Source organism: Miscanthus floridulus, chromosome 10, assembly GCF_019320115.1.
Source record: "Miscanthus floridulus cultivar M001 chromosome 10, ASM1932011v1, whole genome shotgun sequence".
NCBI classification, from domain to species: Eukaryota; Viridiplantae; Streptophyta; class Magnoliopsida; order Poales; family Poaceae; genus Miscanthus; species Miscanthus floridulus.
In genome coordinates, this window is record NC_089589.1 from 58,317,486 (window position 1) to 58,332,772 (window position 15,287).

The window sequence follows — 15,287 nt, forward strand, 5'->3', positions numbered from 1 at the left end:
TAATTTGGGTAGTTCTGCCACACAGATTTGGATAATTCGGATTTCCAGACACATCTATTTCCAACCTAGACAATTATATAACAGCTTATAAAAGGAAATGAGTTCAATAGATCCAAGTCCCCCTCAGTTCACAAATATCATTCGAATAAACACCATAGTTAAATTTATCTGCCAAAATTTAGCTAGCTTTAACCACGTACTTTACAGTGAGGGTCAGAAAAGTGATGTTTAATTACAGCAACTAATTTGCTCCCCGGGCAGCAGCAGGGATGCAAATAAAAAAAACGTGATGCTGAATATCTACAATCAATGAACAAGCCGTGTTGTAGTGTGGTCAGTCAGTTTATCATCTTCCGGTTCACTTTCACTTACCACCTCTCCCTCAATCAAGACCCAGGTGAAACGTGTTGCTTCATCAGTTAGTACGTGTCTCCAATCCAAGAGCTCTGATCCGTCAATAATCCTATCTTACAAACCTATGGAGGTCGACTACCATGACGGTGATGTCGTCCCGGCTTCCCCTGCGCAGTGCCATGTCCACCAGCTCCCTGCAGGCCGTCGCCTGGTTCCCGGAGATGACATGGACGGCCTCCTGGTTGCTGACCTTGTCCCAGAGCCCGTCGGACGCGATGACCAAGAACTCGCACCCAGCATCAAGGGGCACGCGGGTGACCGCCGGCTCCGCGACGACCCACTGCTTCAGAGCGCCGTCACCGAACGCGCGCGACACGGCGAGGCTACCCTGCACCCGCCAGACGCCGCTGCCGCTGCGGCACACGTAGCCACCCTCCCGCTCGATGCGCGCCCTCTCGTCCTCCCCCGCCCAGGTGTGGTCGGCCGTCAGCGCGGCCGCGGCGCCGCCGCGGCTCAGCACGGCGCGGCAGTCGCCTAGGTGCGCCACGTAGAGGTCGCCGCCCTTCACCACCGCCGTCGCGGCGCACGCACCACCGCTTGCATCCTGCGTTAGATCAAACAGATCAGAGGTCATTACTTTTGTTTTTTCACATTGAAATTCTAAAGCTTTTTTTTTGTTTTGTTTTTTACGGGACACTAGGGACACGGTAAGTCGGCAAGCAGTGTACGTACGTCCTCGAACCCCTAGTTGCAATCACATGAGCATCCAAAAAAATATGTGTCTATCGCAACAAGAAGCCCCCCTTTGGCAGGGCTTTTGCCGCGGCTCCTCGAGCGGCTTCGGGCGAAGCCCTGCCAAACGGCGACAGGCAAAACGGCTTGCGGCAAGAAGCCGGCAAAAGCCCCGCAAAACCCGGTGACTCAGTTCCTCCCCACGCGAGAAGCCAAAAATACTGGCTTATTCCGGCTCGAGCTCGTCACTTTCCATCCCTGTCCCCGGCTTGCTCTCCTCCCCGACACCGCGCGCCGACGGCCGCCTCCCTACGCCGCCCCGTCGGCTTCTCCATGCTCCACTCCATCGGCCTCGAGCTTCGCCCCACCGCCGGCTTCTCCCTGCTCCGCTCCGCCCCACCGCCGGCCGCCGGCCTCGAGCTCCAGCTCCGCCCCACTGTCGGCCCCTCCCTGCTTCGGTGGGCCGGCCTCGAGCTTCGCCCCGCCGGCCTCCTGCTACGCCCGAGAGAGAGAGAGAGAGAGAGGGATGGAGGGAGTGGGTGCCGGTAAAGAGTGAGGCCGTTCGGATAAGGAGAAGAAAAGAAGGGAGAAGGAAAGAAAAAGAAAAAAAAAGAAAGAAAAATGAAGAGAAAAAAGAAAAAAAAAATAAGGGTATTTTGGACATTTCACGTCTTCTTTACACTAGGAGAAGCCGTTTTGCCAAACGTTTTCGTACAAAATAAGCCAGAGTTAGAAAAAAACTGCTTTTCCATACGAGCCAGAGCCAGAGCTGTTTTTTCACGAGCCAGAGCCATGGCAAACGGGCCGAAAAGAAGCTTTTGACGCGTTCAACGTCGGAAAGTGCGTAGACCCGGTAAACAAACGAAGGAACCTCTAACGTGCGTAGGCGTCACTGTCACACCTGGTGCTGCGTGAGGAGCTCGCTGTCGGTGGCCAGGTAGGCCGTTCTGATCGCCGCCGAGACGGCGTCCTCTTCCGACGATGCTTCGCCGCGCGTCTCCGTCGTCCCCGCGGCGGCGAGCACCGCGGACACCACGTTCTTGCTGAGCCGCTCGGAGACGAAGTCCACGGCCGCGCGGCCGCCGTGGCCGTCGAACACACCGTAGAACGCCTGCGGGAAGAAGTAGACAAAGATTTAATTATAAAGCTTTGTAATATTACCATTTCTTCAGTGTTCAGTGTAACTGTAACGTCGGTCTTTTACTGGGTCAAAACAGATCGGATTTCATATATGTTCTAGTGGAGCTATGCATGCTTCGATCAGAGGCAATGCAATGAGAGTGAGATATCTAGCATTTTTTTTATTTGTGTTATAATATGTGATATTTGATCATGAAGTGTCTGCCGTTTGACTTCCTACTATTTGGGATGCACCTCAATGATTTACCTCACACTCACAACAATGATTTAATTAAACATAAATTTACTTTTTACCAAAAAATCTATATATATGTACCTCCAACAGTACCACATATATAGGAGTGTGCATGCATATTTCCAATCAATTACGTAAATGATTAATTAATTGTACATATATTTCGCAAAAAATGACATAAAAGAGAATCCCTCACAAAAACAGTATGACATATAGAGAGTGCTAAATGGGCATAGAGTGGAAAACAAGTTTGTTTTTAATTTCCCATATTTATGTATATTGAACACTTTTTTTGTTCTAGTAGTATATATAGATATTATTGTATCTTGTAAAAACTTGTAAATGGAACCCTGAACTATTCTTATCTAAACCAATAAATGTTCGCAAATTGAGGTACCATATAATATGAGGAAAAATCAGTGTAAGTGGTGAAACTTTGCCTGAAGATAATGAATCAAATTAATATTTTTCACGTAATGGCAAAGATTTAGTAATTACCAGCTGAGAATCTGCATCATTTTTGTCAGTGACCACAGCATACGCATCCTCCATCGCATGCCTCGGTCCTGCTCTACTGGCCAGCCAAAACCCGTCCCCCTCCACCTCCACGTCGGCCTCCTTCGCCGGCGCGGCAGCCACGCCCCAGCCGGCGGCGACCTCGCCAGCGTCGTCCGCCACCGGTATGACGAGCCTCGACGGCCTCCTCCTGGCCGCCCACGCGGCCTTCGTCTTCGTCATGCTCTGATGAGCTTGTTGTTGCTCTACTCTCCCGACCCCACTGACCCCGTCGGACACCTTTGCAGGAAGCACAACTACCGGTGGTGGCGGCGCGACGAGCAGGTTCTCCGGGACGGCAACCTGGGCAAGCGTTTTCTTTCGCTTCGGGAGCGGCGTGGATGCTATCAGGCCGATGGGCGACACGGCGGGTGCAATGAGTACAGCGACAGGAGACGGAGAGCATGCAGCGGTTGCCATGGCGGCCGCCTTGCGGAGCTCGCGGACCAGGCGCGCGAAGGCGGCGACGACGGAGCAGAGGAACCGGACGGTGTGCAGCAGCATGTCGCGGGTCGCCGGCCGGGGAGATGGACGGTATATGCTCGGCTGCTAAACTGGTTTGCTGGTTCTTCAGCAAGCGAGGGAGGGAGACGAAGACGATCGATGGGAGGCCACGGGCAGGAGAGGTGAGTTTTTATACGAAGGAATCAGGAAATGGAGCAGGAGAAGTGGGTGACAAGCAAGGGCTGGGTCACTGATGCTGACCAGTCAATGCAGTGACCAGATCATCTGGGCGCGCTGGGCTGTACATATGTGTTTTTAATATTGTCACCGGGGATTTTCGTTTACTTAATCCGGACGGCCGTGCACCCGGTATCGTGCTCGATCCTTTATCGTCTGATCTGACCAATAAGAAATTTGCTTTTGCACCATCTGGCAAGGTGGATCAATTCAGGGGATGTGTAGTAGCTCATGCCCTTTCCAATAGTTAAAAACAATTGATAAATCAATGAGTTTTAGAAGTCGCTAAAAAACTACAGTTGGAGCATATGTTTTGGCTTTTACCAATCGTTTTCAATAACTTGCTCCTAAAAGCTAGAAAGCTATTTTGCATCAAAAATCCCACACTATTTTCAAGTTACCCTAATCACATCTATTCCCTCCATTCCAAATTATAAGTCGCTTTGATTTTTTTATATATATATAGATTTTGATATGTATCTAGACATATATTATATATATAGATACATAGCAAAATTGATGTACCAAAAAAGTCAAAGCGACTTATAATTCGAAAACAGAGGGAGTATATTTTATTTTTCTCTTATATATTTGCATTGGGAACTTTGTCCCTTTTTCTTATTCTTCCCCATATGTCCTTCTCACCTCTCGATGGGCCAATTGGAAAGGTGCGCATATCTTTCTGCGTGATTCGAACGATTTTCCCAAATGCAGAAAGATTGAGAGTTGACATAAAGAGTTGTTGAGAAAAGGTTTTTTCAATCTTGCCAACAAGTCAAGATATTGGGAGTGGGTTTTAAAAACTCTTGGAGATGCTCTTACTAGCTTCTAAATGCTGACCCTTTAGTGTATAGCTGGGGACAGGAAGTAGATAGCGGGTGACAAAATGGCAGGTGTTATAGAAAAATACTAAACACAGAGGCCAAAAATGCTAAGTCAAGAATGGTTTTATTTGGCTTAGGAAAAAGTCTTGTTCGTTGGCTATGGTCCTGCTGCATGCACGGCACAGTGTAAAGCCATACCAACTCAAACACTGGGGTCGGAGACTATTAATTATGGTTTATTTCTCTACTAGGAGTACATGTTGGGCTATTGGTAAAACATGACGTGACCTGTCACCTTCATTGTCTTCTTGAAGAATGTAATATTTAATCTCCACTAACTCAAACAATAGACTGTAATTTGTATACATGATAATTTAGATCGAAATTGCAAAAAAAAAAACGCCGGATTGAAACTTTCTGATATATGAAAACTAAATGACTTGGTAATTGGAATGTATATGGGTTAACGTCATTTACCTAATCCAAACGGTGCATATTGAATGTCTGTTGCCGCTGTCAATTTTCAAAATTGCACTAGCAGGCTAATTAGTATTTTGGAATGATATGTATTTGTTTAATTTTTAGAAATATTAGAATAATGGCACGTGAAAACTGAAACTTAGGAATGGAAATATTATTTTTTATTTGTTGAAAAAATACTATGGTTTTTCTATAAAAGGAAGTAATGATCATTATATATATGGGATAGTTTATATGTTTTATCTTCTAATTTCCACATATCAAATCTTTTTCTTGACAAGTCATATATTATGATCTACTTAGTCGAAGGAAGTGGTATAAGGAAAGAATAATTCAATTTAGTTCAGAAAAGTCTAGTTGGTTGGGTCTGTAGGGAGGACTTATCTGAATTTCAAAAAACAAGGAGGACTTATCTGTTCGGAAGCCATACCAACTCAAACATAACAGCTACTAGATTCTTGCCATGGTCTCATTATTATAGCAAATGCTGAATCCCCCTTTATCTAAATTCATTATTGATAAATTAGTATTTTTGTCATATGATTCAATAGCATATGGGCTATGATGAAATTCAAACTCCCATCATAAGCGCATACCAAAAACAAGGGTTTTTAAGATTATCTTCAAAAGTATTCAAACCATTCTAAAAAATTTACATGGATGCTAGAGATGATGCACATGTATGCTCCATGACATGTTTATTAATATGAGAGAATTATTTTCTTGGCCCTAAAAAAGTTCTGCTTCCTTCCTTGGCTCTTTTAGTTTTGAAGTTACCTATTTGGCTCAAAATACAACTTTAGTTCCTTACTGTAACACCCTCGGTGTTACACTGTACAATCTTTTGCTAAAACACTGCATGAGCATCATACTTGTGTGTAAATATGTGTAATATAGGGTGTAAAGCAATACACGTAACTTGAAACGTTCAACAGAAATGCGAAACGAATGTTATATTTCATGTCACGTTCAATCACTTAAGGTTCTAAACTAATTTTTATTGAGCAATAATACTATAGAACGCGCATGCGGGAATTTAAAAAAGTTTGTAGTACAAACTTCGTAGGTGATGGTGAAATACCTGCGATCGAGAACGGGATTCGCTAGCTAGCTTACTTAATAGCTTGGAAATCGTATTTGACGCGAAACCGATCAAGACGTGGTTAAGTTTCTTAAGTTAAAAAGCAGGTTGACGAGGCTACGTTTAGGAATTTTTATAGGAGAATCGGTTTAAGTAGTAGCATGGTTTTAGGGTTTGTTTTAGTAGCTTGACATCCCATCTCGAGCGTTAAATAGTTAGTTTAGCTACTGGAGCATCGAGTTGGATTTTTTAGCAGCTTTAAAAAGCGTGCATGACACGGTTGCAGCGTCTGGGCGTGATCACCGTGCCGACACTCGGCGTCGCCGTGCCTGCTGCCCAACGCGCACGCCACACGCGGGCCGGTCCTGCCGCTGGCTCCGCGCTGCAAGCCGCGCCGCCGTTGCTACGCCCTGGCATGCATAGGCACACGCACGCGCATGACGCGCTCGGTGACCTGACCGCTCGGCCACCACCGTCGTCGTCGCAGGCCTGCTGCTCTGGCTAGTCCACTGCCGCCGCTTTGTCGTGTTGCTGACTCCATGCATCGTGACACCACGCTGCTGCAAGCCATGGCCGCTTGTGCGAAGTCGCCCGCGTGTGCTCCGCCACCGCCGTCGTGTCCGCCTAGCCGCCCTGCCGCCTCATGCTCACCTGTGCGGTACCATGGGTGCGTGGCCACACTTGGCTCTGCCCACATGTCGCCTTGCCCCACCTGCCTTGCCGTCACATCGGCGCTCGACGACGCTGCGCTGCTGCCTCCTGAGACCGGCGCCATCCACTGCGTCGCGCAGGGCTGAGCCACCATCGTCGGTTTGTGGTTTATGGCCGTGCGGCCCACCGTCCTAAGCGCGTTTGGCTGGTTCCCAGTCGTCCTATAGCACGTGCGCATTGGTGCTTCGAGTTGACAGCCACGTCCCGCCACGGCAACGCCGAGCCAAGCCTCGCCTGCCTTCCCTTGTTCCTCTGTTGCACCGAACTGAGCTAGGCCACTCGTGTTTTGGGCCATGCGGTAGAATTAGGTTTTCCATTTTCTAGTAAGGTAATAAATGCTTATTCAATTTAGTTTTGAGCTGAACTTTGATAATTTGTAGTAAATCTTATAGATGTCCAAAAATAGTGAAACAAAATTTGTTAGGTTCACAAAAATGCTATCTATCTGTTGGTGTAGTTAGTTTACAGTTAGCTGTGGTAATGATAGGTTTATAAATTCAAATTAGAGAGCTTAGTATTATGTAGATTAATATTTGTAGGAATTCTTATGGCAAATTGATGATGGCTTTAGCCATAAAATTTTTATAGTAGGTTCATTAGAATATTATGTACTCACCGTAAATTTTATAGCACTAGAGTAGGTTGATAAATAGAGTAGCTAGTACTCCTCGTTTTATCATATATAGAGTAAATTGAAATTAAGAGTAGGAATACCTTTAGTTGCTAAGATAGTACATGCCATGCTTCATACTTGTTAGTGGTAATAGTAGGTAACTTAGCACCTTAGTCTGTAGAACTGGCTAAGTAGCTTGATAGATGTATTTATATTTTAAGAGTTGCTGTTGCCGTATTACTAAGTATTGCACCATCATTTCATACATGTAGATCATGAGTTGGTAGAGTTCGTGCCTACGGACGAACAGCACTATGAAGAGGTCATTGAGGAGTGCGAGGAGGAAGCCCCGGAGCCGTTCGGTGCTGACCTTGTTGACCCACCGTCTACCCAAGGCAAGCCCTAGTGCATAACCCTTATTTTAAACGACTACTGAATATATATGATGTGCACTTATGTTATAGGCATTTTATAGAAACTACATGCATAAATATATCTACATATGAGTCCTACTAGTACAGGTCGAGTAGCTGCTATGCTTAGGGTATCGATAGCGTGAGTAACCTGCCGTTACTCACAATAGGTGATAATTATGATCACTCATGATAAAGTGGTGGAAAGGAAAAATGGTGATCAGACAGGGATATGGTTTGGGTATTGGTGGATGTAAGAGGTTGTGTCCTGCGGCCAACAGGGCATAGCTTGGTTACACTTTTTCCCTGTCTGTGTCGGTTAAGGACCGGCCATTGCATAAGTCTCGAGGCAAGTCACAGATTTATTATCACGAGCACATACTTAGGTATGGGCGTAGGGAAGACTTGTTGCTTTCTAGTCGTGGGTTCCGGCTCTTTCTAGACTGACTGATTGGAGGCGGGGATGGTGGAGGTCCTTGCACCACACTAAGTCTGAGACTTAGGAGCGGGGGCTTTGAGTCCAAGTTTAGACGGGGACTTGGACCCCATGATAGGAGGGTGATGCGTTGGTCCTGCTTGTTCCTAGAGTACAAGCGGGGCATGTGTTTTCGGGGTACCGAGCTAGGGGCATTGATTCACGAATCACTGGGCAATCCGGTATGACTTGTTTTGGGTCTAGCACCATAGTAAGAACTGAAAGATGAAAGATGATGAAATGGAACTAATTGCTCAACTCTTGCTTCAAAGTAGAACAGGTGCTTACATAGAATGGCTAGATAATCAATTAATCATGGCTACTAATAATAACATAAATAAGGACTCACTATTAGTATTGCTTTCTGCAAAAAGGAAACCAGCAAACCATAAAGATTTCCATATCCCTTGGAGTCAGGAAATTATTCCCACTAGTCGGATAAGTCTTGCAAGTACATTATGTACTCAGGGTTTATTTACCCCTATTGCAGGTAATGCTTGAGGCGTATCGTTGTGTGAAGGACTCTTCTGGTGGCCACAGATGGATCCTTGTTCATTATCGATAGATGTTTATTTTTAATCCCGCTGTTTAATATTCCGCACTCTCACTTTGGAAATGTAATAAGGTAATTTTTAAGAACTCTGGAAGTATGTAATGGATTAAGTATTGTAACTCGTTCTCATTATTGGATCCTTGGGGGAAAATGTGGATCTTTTGGGTTCTCTCTTGGGATACCACCCGTCGTAGCTTGCTTTTGGGGTGCTTAGTGTCTGGTGGAAGACGAGCGCCTCCGTAAATATGTTATTTCGAGCGGTTCTGTCACAGTTGGTACCAGAGCCAATAATGAGTTTATGAGTTCATCACTCTTTTCCAAAAACCTAAAATTTGATAAACAAAAGTTTGTGAAAAGTAGGATGCGCTAAAATTATGTAAATAAGTATAAGCCCTAGCAATATGGTCTATCTAGGATAGCAGCACTAGTTTTATCTAATCAGTTTTCTATAGGTAGACTAACTTACGTTGCGTAAGAAATCACTTAGCATTCGAAAAGTGAGTGAGCGATGTGCCGAAATTTTGCGAATGCCGCTATATTCTAGCTTGAGTGAGCGTGCAGGCCGATACATGCATCATGATAATAGAATCTTGCTTAAACTAAAGGTTCCCCCTACACGTATAATTTGGATTAGTAAATTGATAGGATAACTAAAAGAATGCTTTAATAAATGTCTTGTCATTTCCCTAATCCCTTGCTTCTGATCGGGAAGGTTGTCCTAAGTGGTTGGTTCCTATCTCTTATAGATGAATCTGAGGTCCGGACATGGGAGCACTAGTGCCGGTGCGGGCCACGGTCTTGGCGAAGGCCAAGGTGAAAGTGGCCAGGCCAATGAGCATGGCGGGGAGAGCCATGAGGCTCCACTTCTGGCTCCTCCTCCGCCACCACTGCCTCTGATGACTCACGCAGAGATGATGGCGAAAATGATGGCAGCTCACCATGAGTCAGCCCGTGCCATGGAGCTACTGGCATAGGCTATCGGTGGCTTCACCCGTGGAGGCCATGGGTGCAATGGTGGGAATGGGGGTGGTGCTCGCGGTCCTGAGGGACCCTACTCTTACTAGGATTTCCTCAAGATGCACCCGCCCACATTCACACTATCAGCTGAGCCCCTAGATGCAGAGCATTGGCTTCGCATTCTAGAGCAGAAGTTCCTGTTGCTCAATGTGACTGATGAGTAGAAGGTGCGCTTTGCAGCGCAATAGTTGTTGGGGTCAGTGAGTGCATGGTGGGATACCATCAATGCCATGCAGCAGTCAGATCACCGGGTGACTTGGCAGGAGTTCACCGCAACATTCAGAGAATTTTATATTCCTACTGGTGTCCTCAACAGGAAGCTGACTGAGTTCCTAGACCTGCGGCAAGGGAGTATGTTCGTGATGGACTATGTCAACAAGTTCAACCACTTGTCCTAGTATGCTGGAACTCATGTGGACATAGATGAGAAGAAGAGGGACCGCTTCTATCGCGGCCTCTCTTGCAACCTTCAGAAGGAATTATATACTAGGAACTACCAGACCTTTAGGACGATGATGAATGTTGCCATCGCCATGGAGGACTTGTAGTGGGATTTCCAGGCAGAATGGAAGCAAAAGCGAGTGGCTACTGGGTCTTCTAGCCACCACCATACTCAGAAAGTACAAGTTGTTCGACGGGTACCCTATCAATCATCAGGCGGGCATTCATTTCGACAGCCCCAGCAGACTTTCTAAGCTCCTTCCATGTAGTACCGTGCACCCACTCAGTAGGTGCAACCTCAACAGCCACAAGGATAGCCGACCCCACCTCGTCTAGGATAGGGGAACAAGCCGGGTGCTTATTTCAAATGTGGCAAGGATGGCCACTGTGCTCGAGAGTGTCCCCAAAACCAGTCAGCCCAGTCTACTCAACCATCGGCTAACTCTAGGCTAGTTAAGCGGACTGTGATCAAGAAGAAAGTGCCAGTCAGCCGATCTGGACAGGTGAATTTCATGGATGCTGAGCATATATTGCAACAAGAACCAATGATGGCTGATATGTTTACCATTGATTCTTATCCAGCTTATGTGTTTGATTCTGGTGCATCACATTTATTTATGATCATGGGATTTGTAGACCGGCACAATATACCTCTTATGGCTATACCGTATGCCTATAGAATTCGTACTCCGGGTGCGCAGATGTGCATCAATACTCGGACAAACACAGTGAGCTTGGTATTAGCCACCCACACTTACCGCCTCTAGTTCATGATGCTGCCTGGGCAAGGCATTGATGTCTCTTGTTGTACCTTCAGATCCAGTCTTACCTATTGCTGCTCATGCTGAAGCTTCTCCTGATCTTGCCTCTATTCCGGTAGTATGTGAGTTCCTGGATGTTTTTTCTGAAGATCTACCTGGGTTGCCACCAGATAGAGAGGTGGAGTTCTACATTGAGCTAGAGCCTAGTACTGCTCCTATCTCCCGACGCCCATACTGTATGGCTCCAAAGGAATTGGCTAAAATGAAGAAGCAGTTGGAAGAATTATTGGAAAAAGGCTTCATCCGTCCTAGCTTTTCACCATGGGGTTGTCCAGCCATTTTTGTAAAGAAGGATGACACTCTTCGGATGTATGTAGATTATCGCTCTCTTAATGCGGTAACCATTAAGAACAAGTATCCTTTGCCCAGCATAGATACTTTGTTCGATCAATTAGCAGGTGCCAAGGTGTTCTCCAAGATTGACCTTCGTTCAGGCTATCATCATATCAAGATTAGACCGCATGATATACCAAAGACAACTTTTTCTACTAGGTATGGGCTGTATGAGTACCTACTAATGTCTTTTGGTCTCACCAACGCTCCTGCATTCTTCATGTACCTGATGAATTCAGTATTTATGCCAGAGCTGGATAAGTTTGTTGTGGTTTTCATTGATGATATCTGATATATTCCAAGAATAATGAAGAGCATGCCCAACACCTTCGAATAATACTGGCTCAATTGAGGGAACACAAGTTGTATGCTAAATTCAGCAAGTGTGAGTTCTGGTTAGATCGAGTGCAGTTTTTGGGGCATGTGTTGACACCAGACGACATTTTTATAGATCCCAGCAAGGTGCAAGATGTGCTGAATTGGAAGTCTCCCAAGTCTGTGCACCAGATTCATCAGTTCCTTGGACTAGCCAGATACTATCGGCGTTTCATTCCAGACTTCTCTAAGATAGCTCAACCGATGACTAAGCTGCTCTAAAAAGAAGTCAAGTTTGATTGGAGCCCAGCCTGTGAAGAAGCCTTCCAAGCTTTGAAGACATTTCTGACCACTACTCCTATGTTGGTCCAACCAGATATTGATAGGCCTTTTGATGTATATTGTGATGCCTCTAAGACAGGGTTGGGATGTGTGCTTATGCGAGATGGGCATGTGATAGCTTATGCTTTGCGCCAACAAAAAAAACACGAAGTGAATTACCCCACTCATGATTTCGAGCTGGTTGTTGTGGTCCACGCTCTAAAAATTTAGAGGCATTACTTGTTGGGCAACAAAGTACACATCTTTACAGATCATAAGAGCCTCAAATATATTTTCACTCAGTCTGAGTTGAATATGAGGCAAAGGAAATGGTTGGAATTGATTAAGGATTATAACTTGGAGGTACATTATCACCCAGGAAAGGCCAATGTGGTAGCTGATGCCTTGAGCCAAAAGTCATATCAGGTTGAAGAAACACCTTTGTCTCTCAACCATGTAGAGGTGCTGGCTCACATTGCCTTGACCTTAGAATTGCTGAAGCAGATTATTCCGGAGCAAAGGCAAGACACTTTAGAAATTCCTCCCATTAAGAAATTAATCGTCGAAGGGCGTGGTCCTCACTTTAGTATTGATGAGCAAGGAGTTGTGAGATATAAAGACAGATTGGTGGTTCCATCAAATGAGGAGCTGAAAAGGAAGATTTTGAATGAAGCCCATCATTCAAAGTTGCCTATCCATCCTGGCAGCAACAAGATGTACCATGATTTGCGCCACTTGTACTGGTGGTCCAACATGAAGCAGGATATCACTTAGTACGTCACGGAATGCAACACTTGTGGGAGAGTTAAAGTGGATCATATGCGTACTCTAGGATATTTGCAGCCCTTGCCCATTCCTATTTGGAATTAGGAAGATATCTCCATGGACTTTGTGGTGGGTTTGCCCCCACACATCCAAGGGCTATGACTCTATTTGGGTCATTGTGGACCGTCTCACTAAGTCTGCTCATTTTATCCCGGTAGACACTAAATATACAGCCAAGAAGTATGCTGAGATATATTTTGAGCGGATTGTGACCCTACACGAAGTTCCCGTTACTATCATCTCTGATAGAGGATTAGTTTTTGTCTCTCGTTTCTGGGAGCAACTACAGCAATGTCTCGGTACTCGTCTCCTCAGAAGCTCATCATATCATCCACAAACTGATGGCCAAACTGAACCAATGAACTAGGTGCTCGAGGATATGTTGAGAGCTTGTGCCATTTCTTTTCCTAAGAAGTGGGATGGATGCCTGAAGTTAGCTAGATTTTCTTACAATAATAGCTACCAAGAGAGTATTCGTATGGCACCATTTGAAGCTCTGTATGGAAGAAAGTGTAGGACACCACTTAACTGGGTTGAAGTGGGAGACCATGGATACTTTGGGATGGATTTCATCAAAGAGGCCCGAGAGCAAGGCACCATTATTCAGAGTCACTTGAAGGCAGCTTAGAGCCGATAGAAAGCTTATACAGACAAGCGAAGAAGGCCCTTGCAGTTTGCAGTTGGGGATTATGTATATCTCAAGGTGTCTCCTATGAGAGGGGTTCATCGGTGTGGTATCCATGGCAAGCTAGCCCCTTGATTTGTGGGTCCTTACAAGGTGTTGGCATAGTGTGGCCCAGTTGCTTATCATCTCCAGCTTCTTGATATTTTATCGGTGGTACACGATGTGTTTCACGTCTCACAGTTGAAGAAATGTCTACGGGTACCTGATGAAGCTGTAGAAATTGAAGGACTTCCACCCTAGCCTGATTTGACTTATATTGAGCACCCAGTCAAAATCCTGGATGAAAAGGAAAGAGTGATAAGGAACAGTGTCGTGAAGTTCTACAAGGTATAGTGGCAAAACCACTCCGAGGATGAGGCCACGTGGGAACAAGAGAGCTATATATTGATGCATTATCCCCACCTTCTCTCTGGTTGTGATGAGTAGTTGTTACGTTGAAATGTAATTCCTATATCCTTTCCCACACTAGTCACATGAAATCTCGGGTCAAGATTTTGTTTTAGGGCGGTAGATTTGTAACACCCTCGGTGTTACACTGTACAATCTTTTGCTAAAACACTGCATGAGCATCATACTTGTGTGTAAATATGTGTAATATAGAGTGTAAAGCAATACACGTAACTTGAAACGTTCATCGGAAACGCAAAACGAATATTATATTTCATGTCGCGTTCTATCACTTATGGTTCTAAACTAATTTTTATTGAGCAAGAATACTATAGAACGTGCATGCGGGACTTTAATAAAGTTTGTAGTACAAACTTCATAGGTGACGGTTAAATACCTACGGTCGAGAATGGGTTTCGCTAGCCAGCTTACTTAATAGCATGGAAATCGTATTCGACGCGAAACCGATCAAGACGTGGTTAAGTTTCTTAAGTTAGAAAGCTAGTTGACGAGGCTACGTTTGGGAATTTTTATAGGAGAATCGGTTTAAGTAGTAGCATGGTTTTAGAGTTTGTTTTAGTAGCTTGACATCCCATCTCGAGTGTTAAATAGTTAGTTTAGCTACTGGATCATCGAGTTGGATTTTTGAGCAGGTTTAAAAAGCGTGCATGACACGGTTGCGGCGTCTGGGCATGATCACCGTGTCGGCACTTGGCGTCGCCGCGCATGCTGCCCAACACATGTGCCGCGCGTGGGCCACCGCCCTGGCCGATCCTACCGCTGGCTCCGCGCTGCAGGACGCGTCGTCGTTGCTGCGCCCTGACACGCACACGCACAAGCACACGCATGCCACGCCCGGTGACCTGACTGCTCGGCCACCACCGCCGTTGAAGCGGGTCCGCTGCTTTGGCTAGTCCACTGCCGCCGCTTCGCTGTGTCGCTAACTCCGTGCGTCGTGACACCACGGTGCTGCTAGCCGTGGCCGCTTGTGTGAAGTCGCCCGCGTGCGCTCTACCACCGCTGTCGCGTCCGCCTAGCCGCCCTACCACCTCACGCTCGCTTGTGCGGTACCATGCGCGTGTGGCCACACTTGGCTCTGCCCGCACATCGCCTTGCCCCACCTGCCTTACTGTCACATCGGCACTCGACGATGTTGCGCTACTACTTCCTCAGACTGGCGCCATCCACTGCGGCGCGTAGGGCCGAGCCGCTGTCGTCGGTTTGCGGTTTATGGCCGTGCGGCCCACCGTCCTGAGCATGTTTGGCTGGTTTCCAATTGTCCTGCAGCACATGCG

The 15,287-nt window shown here is 46.1% G+C and overlaps 1 protein-coding gene across 1 annotated transcript; it reads right to left on the reverse strand.

Moving 5' to 3' along the window:
* Nucleotides 1-445: 445 nt before the first annotated feature.
* Nucleotides 446-3,594, reverse strand: LOC136484724 (probable protein phosphatase 2C 74). Its single transcript, XM_066481666.1, has 3 exons — nucleotides 2,960-3,594; nucleotides 1,988-2,197; nucleotides 446-958 (listed from the first exon to the last, which is right to left on the reverse strand). Exons 1-3 carry the CDS (start codon nucleotides 3,518-3,520, stop codon nucleotides 464-466), a joined length of 1,266 nt encoding a protein of 421 aa, XP_066337763.1. The 5' UTR covers nucleotides 3,521-3,594; the 3' UTR covers nucleotides 446-463.
* Nucleotides 3,595-15,287: the final 11,693 nt, after the last annotated feature.

Bases quoted from the DNA above. Each gene is read 5' to 3' on its own strand.
- LOC136484724 (XM_066481666.1), bottom strand. From the start codon at position 3,520: ATGCTGCTGCACACCGTCCGGTTCCTCTGCTCCGTCGTCGCCGCCTTC. The intron at 2,198-2,959 runs GTAATTACTAAA...TTCTTCCCGCAG, and splicing joins ATGATGCAGATTCTCAGCTG to GCGTTCTACGGTGTGTTCGA. The intron at 959-1,987 runs GTGTGACAGTGA...GATCTAACGCAG, and splicing joins AGCTCCTCACGCAGCACCAG to GATGCAAGCGGTGGTGCGTG.